The sequence below is a fragment of the Ursus arctos genome, unplaced genomic scaffold, assembly GCF_023065955.2.
Source record: "Ursus arctos isolate Adak ecotype North America unplaced genomic scaffold, UrsArc2.0 scaffold_8, whole genome shotgun sequence".
Lineage (NCBI taxonomy): Eukaryota > Metazoa > Chordata > Mammalia > Carnivora > Ursidae > Ursus > Ursus arctos.
The window spans coordinates 27,898,190-27,926,029 of NW_026623100.1; the positions used below are offsets into that span (position 1 = coordinate 27,898,190).

General features: G+C 36.0%; 1 protein-coding gene across 9 annotated transcripts in view; it reads right to left on the minus strand.

Annotated features, from left to right (window-relative positions):
- USP34 (ubiquitin specific peptidase 34) overlaps positions 1-27,840 on the minus strand; it is a 239,393-nt gene that overhangs the window by 181,370 nt on the left and 30,183 nt on the right. For all 9 annotated transcript variants that reach the window (XM_026485129.4, XM_044377919.3, XM_048222672.2 and 6 more), the window contains exons 2-5: positions 20,732-20,819; positions 8,052-8,472; positions 2,743-2,793; positions 2,430-2,579 (exon numbers count right to left, since the gene is read on the minus strand). In XM_026485129.4, the coding sequence (XP_026340914.1) occupies positions 2,430-2,579; positions 2,743-2,793; positions 8,052-8,472; positions 20,732-20,819 (710 nt within the window). The remainder of the gene's footprint in view (positions 1-2,429; positions 2,580-2,742; positions 2,794-8,051; positions 8,473-20,731; positions 20,820-27,840) is intronic.

A 27,840-nucleotide genomic window follows, 5' to 3' on the forward strand; every position in this document is an offset into this window, starting at 1 on the left:
GGGAGCTAGAGGATGGGGACTGAAAAGTATATTTATCATGATGAAATAAAATGATAAAAAAAAAATTATCATCGGGGGTGCCTGGCTGGCTCAGTCTGTAGAGCATGCGACTCATGATCTCAGGGTCATGAATCCGAGCCCCACACTGGGCATGGAGCCTACTTCAAAGAAAAAATAAATAAAAATAAAAATTGTTAAGAAAAAAGGACATGTAACACATCTATACAGAAACACAGAAAATTATGACAGAAATTTAAGAACATGTAAATAAAAACACATTTACCGTATTTACAGATAAGGAGACTCAATACTGCAGAGATGATCATTCTCCCCAAACTGACCTATAGACTCATGGCAACCCAAAAAGTTTATATGTAGAAATTAGGCATTGATTCCAAATAGAAAGATCCAAGAGGAGACAAAACACTCTTTAAAAATGACAGGGTATGGTGATGTCCAGCATTGTGACTATAATTAACAATACTGTATTGCATATTTGAAAGTTGCTAAGAATAATCCTTAAAAGTTCTCATGGCAAGAAAAAAGAATTTTGTTAACTATGAATGGTGATGGATATTAACTAGACTTATTGTGACAAACATTTTGCAATATATACTAATACTGATTTGCTACATTCTACACCTCAAACTGATATAACACTGTATGTCAATTATACCTTTAAAAAAAAAGTAGAATTACAAGAAGGTAGGAATTTGTTTTACCAGACAGCAAGTCTTGTTATAAAGCTCCAGAAATTAAGATAGTGTGCAAACAGCTGATTATTAAAAAAAGAGACCAATGTAACATGCTAGAGATCCCAGACCCATACACATAAGACAACACCTAATTTATAACAAAAATGGTACTGGGAAATAAAGAAGAAAGGACTGTCTTTTGCTAAAGTGTTAGGACCAATGCTTCTCTGTAAGAAAAAGAAAATCGGGCTACTAGGTGGCACAGTCAGTTAAGGGTCCGACTCTTGGTTTTGACTCAGTCATGACCTCAGGGTCGTAAGATCGAGCCCCACGTCAGGCTCTGTGCTCAGCACAGAGTTGGCTTGAGATGCTCTGTCCCTTTCCCTTTGCCCCTCCTGCTCATGTTCTAAAATAAATAAATAAATCTTTAAAAAAAAGAAAGGGAAAAAAAAGGAAAATTAATCTTGATCACTCACATCATACACAAAAATCAGTTCCAACTGAGCTGTAATCAAAATGTGAAACAATAAGACTCCCAGAATAAGGAAAATAACTTCATGACCTTAGGATAAGAAAGACTTCATTCACAAATGAAAACATAACCCTAACAAAAAACGTCTTTGGTAAATTACAAACCATTAAGATTAAGGAATAATAATAGCTCTTACCAGACACAGGAGAATGAAAAGCAAACCATAGTGTGGAAGAAGATACTAACAATACTTCTCATAAAATAAGCAAATGGTGAATACACCTATGAAATAGTGCTCAATTTCATTACAGTCATACCTCAGAGATATTCAGTTCTGGACCACTACATTAAAGCTAATATCACAACAAAGCAAGTCAAATTAATTTTTTGGTTTCCCAGTGCACATAAAAGTTGTGTTTATATTACACTATAGTCTATTAAGTGTGAAGTAGCATCTAAAAATAATGTACAAACCTGAATTAAAATTCTTTATTGTTACAAAATGCTAACCATCATATGAGCTTTCAGTGAGTTGTAATCACTGATCACCACAACAAATATAAGAATGAAAAAGTCTGAAATGTTCCAAGAGTCAATAAAATGACACACACGAAGTGAGCAAATGCTGCTGGAAAAATGGTATCAATTGATTTGCTCGACACAGGCTGCCACAAACCATCATTTTGTAAAAATCTCAGTATCTGGGAAGCACAAAAAAACAAAGTGCAATAAAACAAAAAGTATCTCTGCTTCCATATCTACTGTGCTTCACAGTAACTGATACTCACAACATATAAAATCATTATCTTCTTTACAAACGCAGAAAAATATTAGGTCTTGTAACATAGAGGTAAGTCAGGCACACTATAGTAGTACCCTAAGCTAACCATCTTTTTAAGTAACTAAAACTCTAAAAGGCCAAAAATTTCCCAGTATAAAATCCCAGGCAAGGAAGTTAAAATCAAGATAAGACTTTTCTGAACAGCCACCTATCTTCTATTTTACAAAGAAGCAGTAAATGGCTAAATTTACTTAAATTCATTCACTTATACAAATTCAAAAAAAAATTTATACAAATTCCATTTTTATTATAAGACCTTTTTAAAAAAGGCTTGTGTATTTTTTCAAAATATAATCCAGGAAAAAAATTATTGTACTGGCAGCAAATTACTCAAAACCTATCTTTTCTGGATATAAAATTCATGTTACTAAAATCCTAGACATTATTCCCAAGATTAAAACCAATTCCAAACAATACTTACATTAGATACAACTGTAATAAACGCATGTGCTATAAGAAATGGCAATGTTTCAGGAGTTCCATATTCAAAGCAATCCTTCATGAGAGAAAGGCCATTTTTCCCACAAAACAAACATACATAACGAAGCAAATGCAATGGTACTTCTACATCCTGAGGGGAAAAAAAATATTTTTAAACTCTTCAAGAATAATTTTCATTTTATTACCAATAGGGAAAAGATACCGATGTGACATAAAAATAAACTCAAAGACCTATATAAACAAAAAACCAAATTTTCCATAAACCTGAGAATAAGAAAAACATAAATACTTACATTCATATCACAGAATGCCCCTAATATGTTGCTTTCTTGGGTTGATATATCCTGATTTAAAAAAAAAAAAAAAAAAAAAGGTAAACACAATCAGGTTACCCTACGAAATAATAATCTCTAAAAAAAAAAATTTGTGTCAACTGTACTCAAAAAAATACAATATTCTAAAGATTGAGTTTATAAAACCTGAAACAGATTTTGCTATTGCTTCTCATCATGAATAACAGTATTCCTAACTGAAACTAGTATTTTAAGCCTTCTCTAAAGAAACCTTTCTATGCTATGTATTATATATTATTTTGCCTTTTTAAACAATAATGTTTCCATAAAGAATTGGGATAACTGTTACAAAAATAAACTATAACTTAGGTAAGTGGTTTTAAAACACTGCTCTGGAATTCCCCAGATGTATACTCACAAGTTCCACAATGTGCTTTATATACATATGATTTAAACCACCTGAAAGCATACTCATCCATTGCTGGTGAGAATATAAACTGGTATGACCTTGCTGGAGGATAATTTGGCAATATCTATCAATATTTAAAATGTACATTCTCCTTGACCCAGCAATTCACCTTCTGGTTATTTATCCCAACAACTAATAAAGGTAGTAATGGAAAATGTTTAATGATGCTCACTGAAATTATATCTCAAAGTTAGAAACAAATACCCATCAACTGGATGGCTAATTAAATTGTAGCATAACCATCCAATGTCTTATGCAACTTTCAAAACTAAGGTGAAATGCCATGAGGGTTCTTTTTGGGATGACTGAATAGTTCTGCAAATGGAATGTGGTAATGGTTACGTAACTCTGTATATTTACTAAAAATAAATAAATTATATACTTTAAGCAATTGATTTTTATGGTAAGTTATTCCTTTAAAAAGCTAAGGTGGGTCTATATGTATAGGCATAGAAAGAGACTATCTTGTATTACATTTTTAAAAATCAGGACTTATGAACACAATCTGATTTTCATTACTTTTTATATGTCCGAAATAATCTGAACTAATTTCCTAACAATGTTTTTTTTGAGATGGAGAAAGAAGAGAGGTTCAAGGCTTTTTTAAGTATATATTTGTATATTCTGTAATTTTTAGTCACACTGAAAATGTTACTTTTATAATCAGAAAGCTGTATACTTTCACCTGAAAAGAGCTGCCAAAGAAACCTGTCATTCGTTGCTGTTACATGCTTTATGTAAGCCCCATTGCTGAAATACAGTTTGAAAACAAATGACTGAGGGCATCACATAGAACTCTCAAATTTCCAAGTAATTAAAAACTGTCCTAAGACAGGTCAAAACACTTGTACAACACCTAAATCTATTCCTGAGCTTTATTTTTTTAAGGATTTTATTTATTTATTTCACAGAGAGACAGCCAGCGAGAGAGGGAATACGAGAGGGAGAGGAAGGAGCAGGCTCCCAGTGGAGCAGGGAGCCCGATGCAGGGCTCGATCCCAGGACCCTGCGATCATGCCCTAGGCTGAAGGCAAACGCTTAAACGACTGAGCCACCCAGGTGCCCCTATTCCTGAGCTGCTACTAGCAGGACCACAGTTAAAGCTTTAAATTATTCTCACCAAACATTTTGTCTTCAACAAGTCCAGAATGTAAGAACACCTGTGGTATTAAGTACAGATTCACGGGCGAGGTGAACCATGCTGTAATTTTAGAATGGAGTCAAAATTTCTAGTGCCCATCATGGACACAGCTAGAAAATGTCCTAACAAAATTCTATTCTGATGTGCAAAATGTTGCTCATGGACTTGGTTACATCTATTTTGACTACTCAGAAGAACTGTTTTACCATTTCCTTTTCCTCTCTGGATACATGAAGACATTTTCCTAAGGTGTCATTATAATCTCATTTTAAGTAGTATATAAAGAGTTAACATAGATCTGTAGGTAACAACAGTAAGAACAACACTAGGAAACCTCCCTAAAAGCTTAATATCATTTGTTTCAAAAGTTCTAATTTTAGATGATCCCTAAAAAGACCTTAAGAAACCTATCTGTTTAGTTTTTGTCTTTCAGAAAAACTCACATTTACTAAATAAGATAATGCCATTCTATTTCCAGAAGTAAAAAGAAATCTACCTATTACTTTAAAAGAGAAAATAAATGAATAACCAGAAAGTAATTCTACATCTCATTAAACAAATGCTGCTCCATGATCAAACTATTAAAAACTGAAAGCCAGTGCATTAGGAATACAATTTTTGCTTAAAAAGAAGTCTTCTGTATAGGAATTAGACAGTAGTGATGGTTGCACAACTGTGGGAATATATTACAACTTACTAAATTATATACATTAAAAGGGTGAATTAAATAAAAACAGTGGAAGGTGGCAAGAGAAAATCAAACTAGATTCAGAAATTTGGAACATTATGTATTTATATTTAGTCTACCTAATCATATTACACACACCTTTAACAAGTACAGTGGTTTCGCTTCTTTCTATAATTATTATACTCACTTCATCTTACTTAGAATAAAAACGTAAAATACTAGGGCAATATATCAGAATTACACATTATGATTCAGGATTAGGAAAAGAATGCAACAGCTCCCCGCCCCCCAGAAAAGGTCTAACATGAATTAATACTTATTTCTAATTATATCTTTTAAAATATTATCAACTTTGATAGAAAAGAAAAAAGGCTACAGACAGGAAGGGATGGGGAGAAGGAGAGACTCTGAGCTCCTCTTACTCCTGGCAATGAATACAATAGCTACAGAGATTAGTTTGAGGTGATTGAGAAGCAGTATAGCAGAATGAACTGAATTCTACAACTCTCTCAGCAATATGCTGTGCACACTTGACCAAAACCTTTAGCCTGTGTAAGCCAGTTCCCTCTTAGGGCACCTGGCTGGCTCAGTCAGAGGAGCATGCGACTCTTGATCTTGGGGTCATTAGTTCGAGCCCCACATTGGGTGCAGAGATTACTTAAATAAGTAAATAAGCTTAAAAAAAAAAAAAAAAGCCAGTTCCCTCTTATACAAAATAAGATGTTTGACTAGGTTCTTAAGGCACAGCTCACGTGAGTACTGAATCATCTTCTCAAGAGTCTTAGCCCAGGGACGCCTGGGTGGCTCAGTCAGTTAAGCGTCTGCCTTCAGCTCAGACCATGATCCCAGGGTCCTGGGATCAAGTCCCACATTGGGCTCCTTGCTCAGCGGGAAGCCTGCCATTCCCCCTGCTTGTGGGGGTGCTCTGACAAATAAAATCTTTTTAATAAATAAATAAATAGTCTTAGCCAATTTGTGCCTCTTTAGAAAAGTCAAAATCAAAGTTAAATAGGACTGTTACCATTTAACCACATGGCCACTAGGATAGAAACTAAATTTTTCAAGTATTTGTAACAGATCTTTACTAACATATTAGAAACCTGGGAAACAGCTATATTATGAACAGAGTATTACAGAAACACACAAATTCTGTATAAAGAGAGAATTCTATGTAACACTGTATTACATTATATCTAAGGTTTTTTTATTAGAATTTTACCTCAAAGACCTCATGAAACCATTGCTTTCAACTAAGTAGTCACATGGAATGATCCTCAAGAACAGTAATAAGGAGGCACTTTATTTCAAAAGAGAAAGTAGGGCAGTGTGACTTGCTTACATTTGGAGATTATTTTTTTCTAATTTTTTAAAAATGGCAAACTGGTGAGCAAACTGATTTTAGGCAGAAAATAGCAGATTTGGTATTGCCATGATTCTATTGTTAAGAGATTTTTAACTGGAAAATTTTAATTTTATTAAGAAACTTTGCATGAATTTCATGTATCTGGGTCTGTCTAACCAAACTATTTTCAGCGTATTTCAATTATCCATTTAAGGCATTAAAAACACTATTCACGTTGTGTTCTTAAGATTAAATTTTGCTGGCTTGTACAAATAGATCCCATTTGTTGAAAAAAGATTCTTAGCTGACATTTTTTTAGTATGTTTACTAAATATCTTATGTCATGTAAGATTCATTAAAAGATTATGTAAGGAAAAATAATGGACTAAGAATTCTAGAAGGTAGAGCACAATTGGATTTAAAAGTCTTATGCAGAATTCCAATACGGGAAATACCTACCTCCTGGGCTGTTTTTAAGTAGTCTCAATTCAACATGAAAGCATTTTCAGTAAATGACTTTTTTTTTTCCCCAAGATGAAGAAAGAAGTTTAAAGAAATCAGTATGAAGGTTACAGAACAAATGAGCTGGAGAAAATAGGCAGACTTTTTTTAAAAGCATGTAGTAGATATGTTAAAGTTTAAAATGAAATGTTACCTCTTCCACCATCCAAAGTTGGAGTGTACTTCATACCCCTTTGAATCTAGGCTGCCCTTGTTAATTGTTTCAACCAAGAGAATGTGGCAGAATGTACACTGTGTCATTTCAGGGGCTGGAACTTAAGAGGCCTTATAGCTTATACATTCATCTTCCTGGATCAATTCTAAGACCACCATGTAAAGAAGCCAATCAACTCTAGTGGAGAATAAGAGGCCATATGGAGAAAATCCAACAAGCCTTAGACAACACCCAGTACCAACTGTCAGATATGTGACACCATGTTGGACCTTCAAAGTCTTTCAATTTTCAAAGCAAATACAACTGCCTAAGTAAGGCCACATAAAACCAACAAAAGAATTGCCTGGACAGCTCAGAGAATCAGGAGAAATAATAAATCTCAGTTGTTTCATGTCACTTACATAATACATTATCCCTATAACTGTCTCAATTGCCACCATGTGTACAAAGCAATGCCATTATCTAAATAAACCTCAGGTAGGTTTTTAAACTCTCGGAAAAGTTGTAAAAATATCACTAATGGAATGAATCAAGCATCTTGATTTATAAAAGACATTACTATCATTTAAAACTATTAATTAAGGAGTATTTATTAAGTTTTCTTAATGAAAGGAATTCCAAATTCTGTTACCAATGTTTCTGAGAATGAAATTCAAAATTTCACATGCTTTTTTTCCTCAATTACTACTTTCTGCAAGTGTCACAGGAAGTAGAGCATAGACCTATATCAGCAAAATGTTTCGATGACTGACAGTTTAATTTTTGAGTTCAATGTGTAAATTTTTCCCTAATAGGGCTGTGTTAAGCAAATGTTCAACCCAAGCTGCTACAGAAATAGTCTAGAGAAAATTGTAATACTTTTCCTAACCATCGTGATTTTTATAAATTTTTCCATCAAAAATAACTGTCTTCATTTTTATTCTTAAGTGAGAAACTGTCAACATAATGGTAACTTGATGTTACTAAACATTCACTATATCTATGTTTACATACCTCTATAGTAGGATGAGTATTATGCTTGTAAGCAGTATATAAAGGAAACTGAATTTGAAAAATTTTTGCCACACATAGTAAGAGTTTTTCCTTCTCATCTGTACTCCATAAACTAAAAGGATCACAACTCTTTGAAGATTCCTCTTCAGTCAGATTACAAATTCTTGTAGAGTTTGATTTTTTTTCTATGGATTTTTGTCTTTCTGTACTTCCTTCTTTACACTCTTTTTCTATATTCAGTGGTTCTTCCACTTGATTAGTCTCATCTTGCCACGTGGAATCTATGTTAATAGTAGTACAGTGTTTACAAAGCTGGTCCCGGAGTACTTGAACTTGGGCAATCACTAAGTTAATAAGTGCACACACTACTTGGTTAAAAATCTCCAAATGCTTATATTCCTTGAAGCAGCACAGACATTGCCTATAAGAGAAAAAAATTTTTTCAATAGATTAATACCTTCTAGAGAAACAACCATTATGTGTTTTAAGTAAGTAATATAAAATATAAAAATAAGCAAATACTAAAGTACTCCCCACCCCCACCCCCACCCCCCGTTTTTACCTCCTCCTTCCTGACAGGGTAGCACAACAGTAATTTATAAAGAGAGCATCCCACCAAAAACTGGTACTCTGGGTAGTAAAAAGTCACCATATTAGGTTGACAATTACAGTCTTCAATTTTATGCCTGTATTTATCTGCCCTTCTACACAAAGAACTATTTAAAAACAAGAACTGTCACATATATCTTTGCTTCTCTAAGTACTGAGTACTAAATGTATGTTTATGTCTATCAGGAAACAGGCTAAAAAACCTTATTAGTAAAGCTAATTGTTTATTTTTACACAAAGGAATTTGTAGTTTATAAAAAAGCTGTATTTTAACATTAATAATTTGCTTGAAGGCAGGGCGCCTGGGTTGCTCCGTTGGTTGGGCAGCTGGCTCTTGATTTCAGCTCAGGTCATGGTCTCAAGGTCTTGGGATCAAGCCCCGCATCTGGCTCCATGCTTAGCAGCAAGCCTACTTCAGGATTCTCTCTCCCTCTGGCCCTCTCCCTGCTTGCTCACTCTAAGTAAATATATAAATCTTAAAAAAATAATAGTAATTTGCTTAAAAGCTAACTTGGGAAGGGCATTCCTACACTATTTGGCTGATCGATAGCATTTAGGAATAACACATACACTCAACACCCTTCAGTGTGTGTGTTTGTGTGTGTGTGTGTGTGTGTGTGTGTGTGTGTGTGAAAATACAGTAAGAGTCAGTAATTATTACAAACAAATCTAGCTCTCTTAGACGTGTTCAGTTAGCATAATGCCTGGCAATACCGTGAATGATTAAAGAGTCTGGTAAATCAAATAAATGATACTCAAGTACCATATTATAAGAATAACTACATACAGGGAGCCTGGGTGGTTCAGTCGGTTGAATGCCTGCCTTCAGCTCAGATCATGATCTCGGGGTCCTGGGAGCAAGCACCACGGTGGGCTCCCTGCTCAGTGGGGAGCCTGGCTCTCCTCCCCCTCTACTCCTCCACCCTTTTCCCTCCACTTGTGTTCTCTTGCACGCATACTCCCTCTCTCTCAAATAAATGAATAAAATATTTTTAAAAAATGACCACAGCCAATGACAGAGTAAACTATTACTTACAATTTGTAGTTATATTAGCAAATTAAATGATCTCTATTGTAGTCCAAATAAAACACCAACTCCCTATATGGCCATGTTAACATCATTTCTCCAAGTGTGGCAGATCTGAAGTATAGCCACAAATTCTTTAATATTCTTCCCTTTAGAAAGGGAAGCCCAATTTTCCTCCCCTTGACTGTGGAACAGACTTAATGACTAACATCTAATGAATGGAATGTGGCAGAAATGACTGTGTGACATCTGAAACTAGGTCATAAGAGACACTGCCACTCAGTCGTACTCTCTTCTGGATCACTCGCTCTGAGGGAAGCCAGTTAACATGTTGTAAAATAGTCAAGCAGCTCATGTTGTAGTCCACAGGAGAAAAAACTGAGCGCTGGTCCCACTAACAACAAGCACCAACTTGCCAGCCAAGTTAAGTGAGCCAACTTGGAAACAGACCCACCAAATCCCACATAAGCCTTGGGATAACTACAACCTGGCCAATAACTTGACTACAACCTCCTGAAAAATCCAGGCCCAATCCAATCAGCAAAGCCATTCCCAAATTCCTATCCATAAAAACTCTGAGGATTAATGTTTATTGCTGTTTTAAGATACTGCTTTTTGAGTAGTATGTTACACAGAAATAGATAAATAATACATCTGGCCTGTCTCCTCAGTGGCAAAATGAAAGGGAGTTTACTTCTAAGAACTCTTCCACTTTTAAAATTCTGTATTACCATAATTTCTACAAGAAGAAAAATTAACATATTACCCCTGAAGTTTTTCTTATAAACAGTTTTTCTTTAGGTTCAAGAAAATCCAAGTTCAAAGTGAAGAACTATACATTTGAGTACCTTTCTAAAAAGATTTTATTTATTTATTTGAGAGAGAGAGCATGGGACAGCACAAGCAGTAGAGAGGGAAAAGCAGGCTGCCCATTGAGCAGGGAGCCTGATTTGGGGCTCGATCTCAGGACCCTGGGATCATGACCCGAGCCAAAGGTAGCCACTTAACTGACTGAGCCACCCAGGAGCCCCTTGAATATCTTTCTTTAGTGCAAAAGGAATCTTAGTTCCTTCCAAAAAACACCTTGAAGTCCAATTTGGATTAGGAGAGTCAAAGAGCCAATCAAATTTATTTTAAAAATTCACTGGCAGGCAATAGGGGCATTTAATGGACTAGGACACTAATCTTAAAAAGACAAAAATACTACGGGTGGCTCAGTCAGTTAAGCATCTGCCTTCGGCTTAGGTCATGATCCCAGGGTCCTGGGACTGAATCCCACATCGGGCTCCTTGCTCCATGCGCAGGCTACTTCTCCCTCTCTCTCTGCCTGCCACTTCCCTGCTTGTGCTCTCTGTCAAATAAAATTTAAAAAAAAAAAAAAAAAAAAAGGACAAAAAGTAACACAGAACTGAATCTAGGTACATACAGATCCAAAATATACAAATTCAAGGAGAGCTGACAGTCTAAGTGAAGATACACAAATACACACACATATATCTTTAAAAAAATTATGTTAAGTTATACACTTTATTGTATGACACTCCATTCTGTAAAGTCTAGATATTTGAATGCTCAATACAGCATTTCTCTCTATACCCCTAACCCACAATGCAGAAGGAGAAAGTGTTTTTAAATAAACATCACTTTCAGTTAAGCTCAGGTTCATTTTACACTAAAGTTTATTTCTCATCTGTTTAAAAACCCACTACAAAAATACTAAAAGAAAAAAAGATCCTTAACTCCATAAGGAAAGAGATAATGGAAGTAACAAATAGCCAACAAATTTTGGACGACAGAAAAGGGAGGAATAGTGAGTGACTTAGGACGAAATAAACTTGGAAGGTGCTACGGAAAGATTTATCAGCAAAAATACCCACCCTACAGAACACTGAAAAGGCTCAGGAATAAAGAGCATCAAGATACATCTAAAGGCAGAGATGAAGCATAGGCAGAAAACAGGACTAAATGAAAGGTACGGTTAAAACCTGCAGGTTCCCAACTCAGACAGCCATGATACTATTCTCTACTTGGGAAACAAGAAGTTTTTCCGGTACATGAAATGAACAAGATAAACTCAGGAACACTAGATGCTAAAGAAGGCAGAAATAATAATAATACAATAAACAGAAGATTAAGTGATACTATGACTGAATGGTGAACCTCCCCAACTAACCTTCCCTGACCATCAACCAGACTAAAATAACCCAAGGCCAAAGACTTAAAGATATTTCTCTTAGAGAATATGAATATCTAAGAGAAAAGCCCATTTATCTCTGGTGATGAAGCTTTCTCACCACGTTACCATCCTACAGTGTAGCCTAACATCTGAGATACCCCCACCCACAAAGAACTTCCGATCCGTATTTCAGTGCCCATCTCTTAACCATAAATGGATAGCCAATAAGACTTGCGAGGAAAGCTGGATCGTGAAAGGCAGATCAAAACAAATGGTAAAAAGAAATTCAGAGAAAGTAGAAAAAATGCAGGAAGAAGAAAGGTTTTTTAATCAATTTATATCCTCAGAGACAAAAAAGATACTGGATTACTGAAACAAGAACAGAGTACCATTTAAAAACCGCATTCAAACTACAAAATAGAGCCCTTCAATGTGTTCAAATATACATTACATAGCTTTTGCATATCTATCAGTCACAAGTTAAAAACCAATTAGAATTATAGCAATTTGACAGAAGAACACACAACTCTTGATCTCAGGGTCGTGAGTTCAAGCTCCACATGGGAGTATAGAGATTAAATAAGTAACACTTAAAAATAAATGAAAATAAATAAAAGTATACCAATCTGTAAAACTCAAAAGAAGGTCCAGAAGGTGAAAGTGAAAAAATGTTCTAGAAAGAACAGATTAAAAAAAGATAATGGGGAGAAAAAGTATACCATCAATCAAGGAGATATAGTATCTGACTTATAATACTTCCAAGAAGAGTAGAAAATATCGAAGTGAAGAAATTATGAAATAAAAAACTTCAGAACTGAAAAGCCCACCAAAACATCTATCATGAAATTACTGAAGCTGAGGGGGGCAATAAACATCCTAAAAGCTTTCACAGAGAGTGGAAAGAGTGACAAGGAAAAGCTCAGGAATAAAAATAGCTAATATTTCTCCAAAGCAATACTAGGCAGGCAGGCGGGGCGGGTCTGCCTGGCTCACTCTGCAGAGCATGGAACTCCTGATCTCAGGGTCGTATATTCAAGCCCCACGGTAAGCATAAAGCTTACTTTAAAAAAAATTAATAATAAAAATAAGCGGCACCTGGGTGGTACAGTAGGTTAAGCGTCTGACTCTTGACTTAGCTCAGGACATGATCACAGAGTCGTAAGATTGAGCCACACAACGACTCCATGCTCAGCAGGGAGTCTGCTTCAGATTCTCTCTCCCTCTCCCTCTGCCCCTTTAGAGAGAGAGCTCGAGAGAGCATGAGCTCTCTAAAATAAAAAATAAATCTTAAATAAAAATAAATTTAAAAATCTCAAAGCAGTATCAGAAAGAATGTAGAACACAATGGAGCAATACATTTAAATTTCTGAAAAAAAATCATCTCTACCTAGAATTCTGTATCCAAAAGTCTTCAATAAGATTAAGGGTAGAACAGAAACTTTTCAGCCTGGAAGGTCTAAAAAACATTTGTCTCCCATGGACCCCTTCTCAGAAAAGATGTCATTCTGACAAACCAAAAATAGTAAACCAATAAAGATGTCAACATGGAATCCAGGAACCTCGACATCCAAAACAACAGAAAAGCAAAAGAAATTTCACAGATTATCTGAAGAGAGGAGAGCTATTTAGTACCCCTAATGAGAAACCAACAAATGGAGTAGGAAGATAAAGGCCAAAGAAGATTCAGGAAGGGGAAAGGGAAGGAAATAACAGATCACATAATGATGCATAAAAACGTAAAAACTAGTAATAAGATGGGTTGAAGAGTTTGGCAAGAATTAGTGATCCACAACTGGAAAACTACTTAAAAACAAGTCAGTAAACTCCAGGAAACAAAAAGATAACAGAAGATAAACAAGAATTTATTTCTTGTAAAATATAAAATGAGCCATAGAACCTTTTCTGGCTCGCCGCTGACCAGAATTGTTATTTTTAGAATTACCCTGAGAAAATAGGGAAGGATAAAAAAATGTAATCTCTATATATCAGAAAAGAAAGTTCACAGAGTTTACTTAAAATTGATGCATGAAGTAACAGCAGTATAACAACACTATTTCAGAATACAGAGGTTAATATCAAAGCCAGCATCTGAAAAAGCTGAAAGAAGAAGGGGAGTTGAGGAGCTAGGGAACAATGAACTTTATTACGGGCCTTTTTCTGTTTACTTTTAAACTCTGTACACATTACATCTATTTATACACTAAACTCAGACATACTCTTCCACTATTCTAAGCTTATCCTATTTTTTTCCTTAGTCCTACCCCTATTACTATCAGCCTAATAAGACTTTCTTACCCAAGTAGAGTTATGTGCTGATTGAGTGGAGATTGCTTACGTTTAAAGAACATACTAGTAGGTTTAGAGAGAACTTACTTCATCATAATGAAGGCCTTAATATGAAAAACCCACAGCTAACATCATGCTTAATGGTGAAAAACAGAGCTTTTCCCTTAAAGTTAGGAACAAGGTAAGGATGTCTACTCTCACCACTTTCATTAAACATAGTAGTAGAAGTCCTAGCCACAGCAGTCAGATAAGAAAAAGGAGGGGGGAAAAAAGTACCCAAATTGGTAAGGAGAAAATAAAATTTTCACTATTTGCAGATGACATGACACTATATATACAGTACCCTAAAAACTCCATCAAAAAACTAGAACTGAAGAATGAATTCAGTAAAATCATAAGATACAAAATCAATGTACAGAAATCCACTGCATTTCCATACACTAATAATGAAGTAGCATAAAGAGAAATTAAGAAAAACAACCCCATTTACAACTGCATCAAAAATAATAAAATACCTAGGAATACACTTAACCAAGGAGGTGAAAGACCTATACTCTGAAAACTATAAAACACTGATGAAAGAAATTCAAGACAACACAAAGAAATGTAAAGACATTCCATGCTCACGGGTTCAAAGAACAAATGTTGTCATACTACCCCCAAAGCAATCTACAGATTTAATGCAATCCCTATCCAAATGCCAACACCATTTTTCATAGAACTAGAACAAACAATTCTAAAATTTGTATGGAACCCCAGAAGACCCCAAATAGACAAAGCAATCTTGAAAAAGGTATCTGGAGGTATCACAATTCTAGATTTCAAGTTGTATTACAAAGCAGTAGTAATCAAAACAGTAAAGTACTAGCACAAAAACACACAGGCCAATGGAATACAACAGAAAGCCCAAAAATAAACCCATGATTACATGGTCAATTAATCTTCCACAAAGAAGGAATGAAGATACAATGGGGAAAAAGACAGTCTCTTCAACAAATGGTGTTGGAAAACTGGATAGCTACATTCAAAACAATGAAACTGGACTACTTTCTTACACCATACACAAAAAATAAACTCAAGGTGGATTAAAGACCTAAATGTAAGACCTGAAATCATAAAAATCCTAGAAGAGAGCACAGGCAGTAATTTCTCTGACATCAGCCATAGCAACATCTTTCTAGATGATCTCCTGAGGCAAAGGAAACCAAAGCAAAAATAAACTATTGGGAATACATCAAAATAAAAAGTCTCTGTGCAGCAAAACAACCAACAAAACTAAAAAAGAACCTACCAAATGGGAGAAGATGCTTGCAAATGACATATCTGATAAAGGGTTAGTATCTAAAATATATAAAGAACTTATACAATTCAACACACACACACACACACACAAATAATCCAATTAAAAATGCACAGAAGTTACGAAGAGATTTCTCCGAAGAAGACATACAGATGGCCAACAGACCCATGAAAAGATGCTCAACATCACTCATCATCAGGGAAATGCAAATCAAACCCACAATGAGATATCACTTCACACCTGTCAGAATGGCCAAAAAAACACAAGAAACAACAATTGTTGGTGAAGATGTGGAGAAAAAGAAACCCTCTGGTGGGAATAGAAACTGGCACAGCCACTGTGGAAAACATTATGGAGGTTCCTGAACAAATTAAAAATAGAACTACCCTATGATACAATAATCGCATTACTGGGTATTTATCTCAAGAATACGAAAACACTAATTTGAAAGGATACACGCACCCCTATGTTTATTGCAGCATTATTTACAACAGCCAAACTATGGAAGCAGCCCAAGTGTCCACTAATAGATGAATGGATAAAGATGTACCACATACACACACACACACACACACACACACACACGATATTACTCACCAATAAGAAAAAGAATCAGGATAGAGCTAGAGGGTACTATGCTAAGTGAAATATGTCAGAGAAAGACAAATGTGGTATGATTTTACTCATATGTGGTATTTAGGAAACAAAACAGATGAACAAAACAGGGGAAGAGAAGGAAAAATAAAGTAAGATGAAAAGAGAGAGGGAGGCAAACCACAAGAGATGTTGAACTCTAGGAAACAAAGAGGATTGCTGGAGGGGAGGTAGATCAGAGTAAGGGGTAATTTGGTGATGAGCATTAATTAAAAAGGACACTGGATATAATGAGCACTGGGTGTTACATGCAACCAAGGAATCACTAAATTCTACCCTGGTAGCTAATAATGCAGTGTATGTTAACTAAATTGAATTTAAATAAAGAATAAAAAAAAAGAATGAAATCATGCCATTTGCAAGGACATGGATGGATCCAGAGAGTATAATGCTACGCGAAATAAGTCAGTAAGAGAAAGACTAATACCATATAATCTCACTCATACGTGGAATTTAAGAAAAACAAACAAATAAAGGGGGGGAATAAAAAAACAGATTCTTGACTATAAAGAACTGATGGATACTACAGGGGATGTGGATGGACGAATGGGTGAAATAGGTGAAGTAGATTAAGAGTGTACTCATCTTAATGAGTACTAATATATAAAAATGCTGAATCACTATATTGTACACCTGAAACTAATTTAACACTGTATATTAACCATACTGGAATTAAAAATGGAAAACAATCTAAAAAAAAGATAAAATTTCTAAATGCCTAGCATAAAATACATAGCTCCAATTAACAAAAAAAATTTTAACTCAATATTCATGAGGAATCTACATATCAAAATTAAATTATTTTTTAACTTTGATTCTACAATTCCATCTAACAACACATATTCCAATGGATCTAACGTTTTCCCTGGCCATAGTACCATGGCCTGGTACGCTGAAAGGACTGTTAATCCATGGTAACTAACTTTAATAAAAGTTTTTATTTATGAACTAATTCATGAAAAGCACTACTTTAAATAGTGGTCAATATCAATACCCCCCTGAATTTATCAATATCCCCAAATTTCTTAATGCCAAAATAAAAGGCAGAGCCTTAGAGAGTGTAGAACATAATCTATTCGAAAGCAACAGCTACTAAAACTGTTTGTAAAAATAAAGTTTACTGAGGCACCTGGCTGTCTCAGTCAATAAAGTATGTTACTCTTTTGATCTTGGGATCATGAGTTTAAGCTGCACACTGGATGTAGTTTACTTTAAAAAATATAAGTTTATTAAAACAATGAAAAAATAAAAGGAACAGCCTTGAACATTTATCCACCACAAATGACAGCTATGAAAGATACAATTTTTAGCCTAAAAATACAAAAAGCTGATAGAACCTCACCCTTGCTGGCACCCAGAATTCTTTTAGAAGACAAATCGTGAAACAAAATTAAAAAGTAGATTGGTAGGGGCACCTGGGTGGCTCAGTCGTTAAGCGTCTGCCTTCGCCTCAGGGCCTGATCCCAGGGTTCTGGGATCGAGCCCTGCATCAAGCTCCCTGCTCTGCTGGAAGCCTGCTTCTTCCGCTCCCACTCCCCCTGCTTGTGCTCCCTCTCTCGCTGGCTGTCTCTGTCAAATAAATAAATAAATCTTTAAAAAAAAAAAAAAAAGTAGATTGGTAGGAGACAATGAAGGGCCTGAAAGCCTGGTAAGGAAGGTGGAATTTACAAGACAGAAACCCAAGCCAGTTTTGTGGTAAGTTTTAACGAGTCAAAAAAAGGAAAGAAAAAAGAAAAAAAACAATGTTATCCAATGTTTTTATCATCCATATTACTTTCAGACCTTTATATGCTTTCATTAACTTGTATTCTTCAATTTATTCTCTTAATCTTTTCTCTCCACTTTGAATTAGTTTTCCTCCCATTCCAGTCCCAACTGCAGTATTAATAAAACGATAACCTTTTAAACAAACATATACAACTTTCCTGATCTTACAGACAATGGCAGATATACGACTGTTAAACAGCAATGAAAAATATTTGATGACATGGAGAGATTAATTATAGTTGACTGTGAATGAAAAATCAGATTATAAAACATAGATGTAGTAAAATCACATTTTTGTAAAAAAAAAAAAAACAAACTATGATTCACAAGCTCATGCCAAGGCTATACAAAAAAAATTACCAGTTGTTACTCCAGGTGGTAGCAGCTTTGTTTTGTTTTGTTTTACTTTGATTCTCTTTATTTTCTCAGACTTTTACAATGAGTGCATACTTAAATAGGAGGAAAATAAAATAGTAATACAGTTGTAATGCTTATAAAAATTAAATTCTTATCAATATACTATTTTTAAGTGAATATGCTCCTTTACCTATCTTCTAGTCAATATAGAATAATGATTCTTGACCACTGATAATCTAATGAGAACTATTAACACTTTCCTCCCAGGAAACCTATTAAGAACATTTTGTATGAAATGTCATGAGTTGATCAGTGCTAATGTACATTTATGGACTTCCATGGTCATAGGCCCCCAAGTTAACAATCTCTTTCGAACATTAACCACGCCTTATTAAATTGCTGTTTATCAACTATAAGAACTACCATCTTAATCTAGGCAGCAGAATTTTCTGATGCCCCAAAAAGAAGTTGAGGAAGGTCAGAGACATGAGGGGGAGGGGAAAATAGACCCCCAAAAAAGTTTAAGATTTTTGTTCATTTATTTGAGAGAGAGAGAGAGCACACGGGTACAGGGAGAAGCAGACTCCCCGTGGAGGAGGGACCCGACGCAGGGCTCGATCCCAGGACCTGGGATTATGACCTGAGCCAAAGACAGACACTTAACCAACTGAGCCACCACCCAGGTGCCCCTAGACAAAAATTTATCACAAAACACTGTGATCCACCTGGATATTTTATTGTCACTTGTCTCTTCTTCAGCATGAACAATGAACATTCTACTTTTTTACCACCAGCTAAAAAATTGCTCATACTTATTGACATGTGAATAAAATGATACAGGTTACAAATTGTTTTTTAGTTCAGCTTTTCACACTTTAGCTTACATAACCTTCAACATAAGTATCATTTTCTGAAATAAATTTTAACAATTTTAATTAAAACAGGTGTTTATTAAGATCTTCTGTCAGGTACTGTGCTAAGCACTTGGTCTCTTCACAACCTAAAATAGTAGTGACATTATTATTCTCATTTCACAAATGAAGCAAGAATTTACAAGTTAACTAGTTTGTCATAATCATCTAATAAACAGATGAGAAAGCAGGACTTGAAGCCACGTCAATCTGGCTCAACAGCCACACTCTTAACCACTATACAGCAACAATAGATAAAAGTAAGTGGATCTCTGTAGTTTGGGGGCAAACATTTTTAGACATTCTGATGAAACCTACAAATTATGCCTAAAAGTGTACATATCAATTATTTACTTTGTGATTTCATTGCCATCCACACTCCAGCTTAAAAATTCCTGATACAAGGATTAAGAGTATATATCAATGATAAAAGTGGACTAGAAATGGGAACATGTAACCCCCACCCAGCACCACCAATAACTAGGTGTGAGACATTAAAAAAAAATTTGCATCATTTCTCTGGATTTCATTTTATTTAGCGGCATAACATGTTGCTACCTAGCTGTAGTTACAATAAATAAATCCAAAATTATGACTCAAATGTAACATTTCTCAGCAAATCCTTTGGATATTGATGTTAATTTTGAATCATTAACATTAGTATTATGAAATATCCAATCATCTACCTTACCCATAATGAAAGGAACAGAGGAACAGTAACAATTAGTAAACTTAGCTGAAAGTAATTCAGCTGGTGAAGACTCAGAAAAGAGATGCCAATAATGATGGCATGTAAAAAATCTACAATTTGTAGAAAAAATATGTGTACCAAGTTAACTGACAAAGAAAAAACATAAGAAAAACGAATGTTACTGTAGAAAAATTGAGATTTGAAGATAAACTCTATGATCAGCTAGACTGTAGGCCTCACGACATTTATTTATGTTGGCTGCACTTAACATGTTCACTAATCACTGCACACAAAGCTTCAAGCATTCTTTATCCATAAAAATTTTAGAAGACTAATAAACAAGATAGGCACACAAGCAAAAAAGAATCTTTAGCTATGATCTGCTAAAATCATGTTAAGGGAACAGGAACTTGCAAATTCTTGCTACAAATTATGATTATATTAATTACTGTGTTCCCTGAAGTTTTATTCTTTATATTCAATATATGTAGTTCTTAAAAATTGGTCTAATATACCTATATATTATGCAAATGGAATAACAAGTAGCTTCCAGTAGGGTCAAAGTGTCCATTACCACAATACTGATTTTCTTAATGGTTTAAGTTTGTTAAAGGTCTCCAGCTACACCAATAAAAAGTCTTTAATCTCTCAATTATTTTTAGACTCTTATTCACTCTCCTGTTTCTAAATAATTAAAGAGTTAAAGAAACTGACTTTTATTCTGCAAAACCATGAGTGGCCTCTTTAAGGAGGGAAGAAGATTTAATAAATACTGATAAACTGTCATTTATTGACCATAGGTATACAACCCAACATTCTAAAAGGGAAATTTCATGACAAACAATGCCAATTTGAAGTACAACTCACAAAGTTAGTCTTTAAAGTACTTTAAAGATGCATACCTCTGTGTCCAGGAATTGATATAAGCAAATATTTTGAGAGTATGTTCCTTTCTGAGCTGCAGTCCATCACCACCTTCTATATCTGATACTGAAATAAAGTAGAAAAAACACTTTTTAATATTAGGAATAAGTAATGCTAAACCAATTAAAGCCAATACTTAAAAAAAGAAAAAGGCCTAAACTAAAGGCAAATATTTCATATATATATTTTTTTTAATATAAAAATACGTATATATGTATTTTTTTTAACAATGTATTGGGGGAGCAAGAGAAAAGATGCTTTGCCAGTTATTCTAGTGCTGTCTCTCTACCTCAAATCCCCCCTTCTGTTCTATGCTTTGTGATGCTGGGGCTGGAACTCCACAAACTACATTTCTCATTTCCAGCTACTTCCTGTTAAGATCTTCCTCCACTGCCTACATGGCACTAGAAGACTAGAAGGCAGGAGGAGACCAAGGACGTGTTCGCTTTCTGTATATGAAAGCGTCACTCAGCAGCAGCACAGATTCCAAGTGGCAGCATCGAAAAACCAAACTCATGGTACTCCTCTCAGAGGTACCAGAAGTAGCCAGACAGCATCCCTTCCTTTAAGTCCTAGCTTCCTTCACAGGGCCCACCTCCAAGTGATTCTAAGTGATTCTTAGATTCTGACAATCCTTTTTCCTTTGTTTCCCTAGCCTTCAAGGAGACTGGCTGCTTCCTCAGTTATCATAATTGTCATCATCATTATCTCTGGGTATCACCCACATTCCATTTGTTCTCTACCTCCAACATTTGTGTAAGTACTTCCCTTAAATAAATTACCTTTCAACTTCCTGAATGGAGCTTGACTGACATACTGGCATTTCATATACAATATGTACTACTAGGAAAGGAATCTAAAGTTAAATCCAGGAAGGAAAAAAGTTCAGAAACTACAGGTTGTCCAGATAAATCTTCTAATGTAAATGTTTAATTGTACAAGATCTGGTCAGCAAATTTTTCATTAATGGGCCAGAAAGTAAATACTTTAGGCTTAGCAGGCCATAGAGTCTCTTTCCACACCTAGATAGCTGTGCCTCTTAAAAGGAGCCACACATAATGTGTAAACAAATTACCATGGCCATGTTAAAAACCCGCAGCTGAAAAATCTGGTACACTGGGCCACGGTCTGCCAACTCCATTCTATTTTTTTAGACTTTTTAAAAATTTTTTAAGGAGAGCACATGTGCGCACATGCACGTGAGCAAGGGGAGGAACAGAGGAAGAGGGACGGACAAGCAGACTCCATAATGAGCACAGAGCCTGACACAGGGCTCCATCTCACAACCCTGAGATCATGACCCAAGTCAAAATCAAGAGTCCAACGCTAAACCAGCTCAGTAGGTGGAGTATATGACTCTTGATCTTGCCTTGTGAGTTGGAGCCCAACACTGGGTGCACAGATTACTTAAAAATAAGAATCTTGAAAAAGTTAAAAAATAGAGCTACCCTACGATCCAGCAATTGCACACTATTAGGCATTTACCCGAAAGATACAAACATAGTGATCCGAAGGGGCACCCGCACCCCATGTTTATAGCGGCAATATCTACAATAGCCAAACTATGGAAAAAGCCCAGATGTCCACTGAAAGAAGATGTAGTGTATATGTGTGTATACACACACACACACACACACACAAAATGGAATATTCCTCAGCCATCAAAAAAAAAAAATCTTACTATTTGCAACAACATGGATGGAACTAGAGGGTATTATGCTAAGCAAAACAAGCCAATCAGAGAAAGACAATTATCCTATGATTTCATTTAGATGTGGAATTTAAGGAAAAAAACAGAGGACCATAGGGGAAGGGAGGGAAAAATAAAATAAGACAAAACCAGAGAGGCGGACAAACCATAAGAGGCTCTTAACTACAGGATACAAATTGAGGGTTGCTGGAGGGGAGGGGAGAGGGGGAGATGGGGTACCTGGGTGATAGGCATTAAGGAGGGCACGTGATGTAATGAGCACTGGGTGTTACATACAACTGATCAATCACTGACTCTACCTCTGAAACCAGTAATACACTATATGTTAACTGACTTTTAAAATAGATAAATAAATCTTGGGGTGCCTGTGTGGCTCAGTCAGTCAAGCAACTGACTCTTGATTTCTACTCGGGTCATGATATCAGGGTCACGGGATCAAGGCCCAAGTGAGGCTCCACGCTCAGCAAGGAATCTACTTGAGATTCTCCCCTCCCCCTTGCCTCTGGCCCCTGGCCCTGCACACACACATGTGCCCTCTCTAGCGCACACTCTCTAAAATAAAATAAAAAATTTAAAAGAAAATAAATTTTTAAAAAAATAAAAAAATTAAAACAAAAAAAAAATGAGTAAGGTCCATTATCCAGAATTTTTTTTTCTTAGTTTTATTTGATGTTTTAAGTCATCTTTACACTCAATGTGGAGCTCAAACACACAACCCTGGGATCAAGGGTCACATACTGTACCAATTGAGCCAGTCAGGCACCCCCAGAACTTATTTCTTATAAGCATTCATACTATACCTATTTCAGAACTGGCAACTAAAGTTTAAATATCAACCATATGTATCCCTTACTCCTGAGCAGTTTGTAAAAATATATTTTAAGTCAAAATTTTAACTGGAAGAAGGGGACTTTTTTTTTTTTTTAAAAAGCCTAGTTTTACTGTAGTAGTAGTAGTAGTAGAACCCAAACTGAAATGAATGAAAAGTACTGCCTATTAGAAAGTAAAGGGATAATTAGCTTAATAAACTGAAACTCAGGGTGCCTGGCTCAGTGGGTAGAGCTCATGACTCTTGATGTTGGGGTTGTGAGTTCAAGCCCTATGTTGTATGTAGAGATTACTTAAAAATAAAATATTTTTAAAAATAAATAAAAGGGGCACTTGGGTGGCTCAGTCAGTTAAGCGTGTGACTTCTGCTCAGGTCATGATCTCAGTAGGGAATCTACTTAAAGATTCATTCTCTCCCCCCCCCCCGCCCCCGCCTCTCCCACTGCTCAAGCTCTCTCTCAAATAAAAATCTTTAAAAAATAAAAATAAAAATAAACTGAATCTGTTCATCAAAATGCCTAATACTCAAATTCCAAAAGATCAGTGAAAAAGCTGCAAAAGGATAGACAGTTTGATACCATTTGTTGACTTTTAACACGCATAAAAAAACTGTCTTATTATGGACTCATGCACCATCATAGTATAAATACATATACTGTAATGATACACATCCACACCAAGAGAATGGTTACATCCGGGGAAAAAGATACAAAGACAGGCAAGAGGAAGTACTTTTTATAAAAGAAATAAAAATTGATACAGCTAAAGGCCAATATAAAATATTAACATCTATTAAATTTGGCAAGTACATGTATATCTATTTTAGGGTTTTTTTTCCAAGGGTCTAACCTATTTTCATAATTAATTTTTTCTAGTTAAATATGCCAGATTCAGGATACTCTTTTGTTTCCACTTCCTCCCCAAACTCCATTAAAACAACAAGAGAAAATAAATGCACAATGGCATAAGCAAAACTAAATTGTGTAAGAAAAGGGCACCTGACTTAGAAAAACTACAGTAAGCTAAACAAATCAGCCTAATACTGAGGAATAGAACTAGGCTAACTTTTTCCCATGAAATCTCAGAAAGGCTCTGGAACTAGAAACACTGAGTACTTCTGAAAGCAGGAATAAAGGTAGGGCTAAAAAATATTAAAGTCTTATTAAGAAGCAGGTAGACATCCCCCGTCTTTCCCCTTCTCTCTCTCTCTCTCTCTCACACACACACACATACACACACACACACACACACACACACACACACTCACTCTTCCCCCGCCCCCACCAAAAGATCGTTTCCTTTCTGAGATGCTGAACCCGAAAAATCTCATTTTTGGAAAACCATGCAGCTAAAAGCCAGGAGTATCATACTGAAAACGTGTATGTCTCTGTACAGGCATTTCCTACTATGTCATGGAAGCATTCCTGAGAAGATTCATGTGACACAAAATCTTGCACTGAAGAATAAGGTGGGGGTGCCTGGCTGGCTCAGTTGGTAGAATATGTGACTCTTGATCTTGGGGTCATGAGTTTGAGCCCCATGCTGGGTATAGAGATCACCTAAAAACAAAATCTTAGGGGCACTTGGGTGGTTCAGTTGGTTAAGCATCTGACTTCAGCTCAGGTCCTGATCTCAGCATCCTGGGATCAAGCCCTGGGTCAGGCTGCCCGCTCAGTGGGGAGTCTGCTTCTCTCTCTGCCCCTCCCCCCACTCGTGCATGTGCGTGCATGCTTGCTTTCTCTCTCCAAATAAAATCTTTAAAAAAAGGAAGACGACGACGACGACGGCGGAGGCTAACAACAATAAAACAAGGTTAGAAGAAAACTACTCAAAACCTATGACCAGAGCACTGACAAAAATCAGTAACTAGTCTGACTTAAACACTAGCACAGTTAAATCTCCACTGGCATTGCACTGGTGTCAATCAGCCTCTGCAGCTTTAAACCATGAGGTCCATGCATCATCTTTTGATATGGAGACATGAAGGCATTCAATTCTAATAAAGATCATTTCCCCAAAACACTAAAGATCAAATATAACCACTCACGTTAATCCATCATCTTAATGACTTTGCATCTACTTCACCTTCTCGATATATAGCTTTACAAACTAGGGAACAGGGGTCCTTAAAGGCAATAAACCAATCACTATATGCACAACAAAAAGTCATTTCTTAGAACTATCAGCTTTGGATGAAAAAAAAAAAAAGACTGTCAGCCCTGTTACAGTTTCTTCATGTACTGGTAGTAGGGTCTTCTATTTTTTCCCCCACCCCACCTCCTCCAGGTTCTTCTCTTTAATCACAGAAAAGCTTGCATGGATCACTGTAAAACATTAGTACTATGGGGGGGAATCCCCTAAGAACCAATAAAAATCTTACATTTTACTAATATTCTTCTACCAACTGTGTATGAGCTTAATTTTTGTCTAAAAAAAAGAATACCTTGTTCTAGACCAAACTATATACTCAATGTTGAGCCTTATGGCACTCTTCCACACTCAGCTCCAGAAATGCTGGTAGTCCAAACAGGAGATTGGAATACTTCTCTCTGGTAATACTGAACAGATCAAAAGGGGTAAAAACAATTCTCTTGACTAGGAAGAGGAGGAAAAGGCATAAGGCAGAAGTACATGCCAAACAAAAGGTTAACAAGATAACAGTACCTGAGACCCTGCAAGCACATTTGACAACAAATTCAAGAGAGAGTAAGATATATTGAGGGAAGAGAAAAGGCAACCACTGAAAACAAACTCTGGGTTTGTAGATTTCAGCAGCAAGCCCTCCAACCCCATGCACTGCAGCAATGATACAGCTGGAGAACAAGGGAAGGGGTGCAGGGCTCTCAGAAAGGATTCTCACCCTCTTGCCAGAAACTTGTTTAACTCTGCTCTTTCGTAGAAAAATTCTGAGAGAAAACCAAGAAAATGCACCTAAGCCATTAAGAAAGAAGAAAGAAACCTTTAACTAATTATATTGCAACCCTAAAGGGTCAACTACCTGGACAGAGAAGAAGAAACATAGTACGCCATGCCAGTTTTCCCTTCCCAGCCTGAAAACACAGGGATCTGACTGGCTACAACAATCCCACCTTTCCCAAACACAAAAGAAAAATGGAATACATTCTGGAAAAAGCATATGTGTAGTCAGAGACCTGTCCCCATCTAAGGCCCACCTAGAAGCCCAATAGCTCATCAACAGAAGCTTTCCAAATTATTTCATTGTATCTACCTCATAACCAATAAAGGAAAGGAAGGACATTCTATTAGGGTCAAACCAGAGCTCTCCAGAGAGCTAACATCATATTCAATGGTCAAAGACAGCAATCTTCTCCTCTAAGATGAGGAGCAAGACAAAGTAAGTAACTTTCACAACTTCTGTTCAACTACAGTACTGGAAGATCTATCCAGAGCAATTAGGCAAAAAGGAATTGGAAAGGAAGAAGTAAAATTACCACTTTTCACAAATTACATAATCTTACAAATGTAGGAAACTCTAAAGAGTCCACCAAAAAAACTGTTAGAATAAATGAATTCAGTAAATTACCAGAACACAGAATCACACAAAAATCATAACACTGCCATACAGCAATGATGAACAGGCTGTGGAGAAAATTAAGAACACAACTGCATTTACCACAGTACCAAAAACAATAAAAGACTCAGGAATAAACTTAACCAAGGAGGTAAAAGACTTATACACTGAAAACTACAAAACACTGCGGAAAGAAATTAGACACAAATAAATAGAAATCTCATATTCATGGATCGCAAGACTTAATATTGTTAAGTGTCAACACTGCCCAAAGTTATCTAGAGTCAATAAAATTCCTACCAAAGTCCCAAAGTGTGTGTGGGGGGGGGGGGGTTAAAAAAATTCCACCCTGAAATTCATATGGAATTTCAAGAGACCCCAAATAACCAAAACAATCTTAAAGAAGAACAAAACAGGAAGGCTGAACACTTTGAGATTTCAAAACAAAGTACATAAATCAAAACCAAAAACAGTTATTACTTCATACCAATTAGGTTGGCTACTATAAAGAAAAAATCGTAATAGGTTGGCTACCATAAAGAAAAACGTCATAGTAACAAGTATGGGCAAAGATGCAGAGAAACCGGAATCCTTGTGCACAGTTGCTGGGAATGTAAAATGGTGCAATTGTTATGAAAAATAGCACAGCAGTTACTCAAAAAATTAAACATGGGGGCACCAGGCTGGCTTAGTTGATGGGGTATATGACTCTTGACCTCAGCGCTGGGTAGAGATTACTTAAAAAAAAAAAAATAAACGAACATATAATTACTATATGATCCAGCAATCCCACTTTTAAGTATATTTATATATTTTTCTTAAGATTTATTTGTTTTAGAGAGGGGGGAGAGAGCAAGGACCCACGGACAAGTGGGGAAGGGGCAGAGGGAGAGAATCTTCAAGCAGACTCCCCGCTGAGCACGGAGCCCACTGAGACTCAACCTCATAACCCATCAGATCACAACCTAAGTCAAAACCAAGGGGCAGACACTCAACCACTGAGCCACCCAGGCACC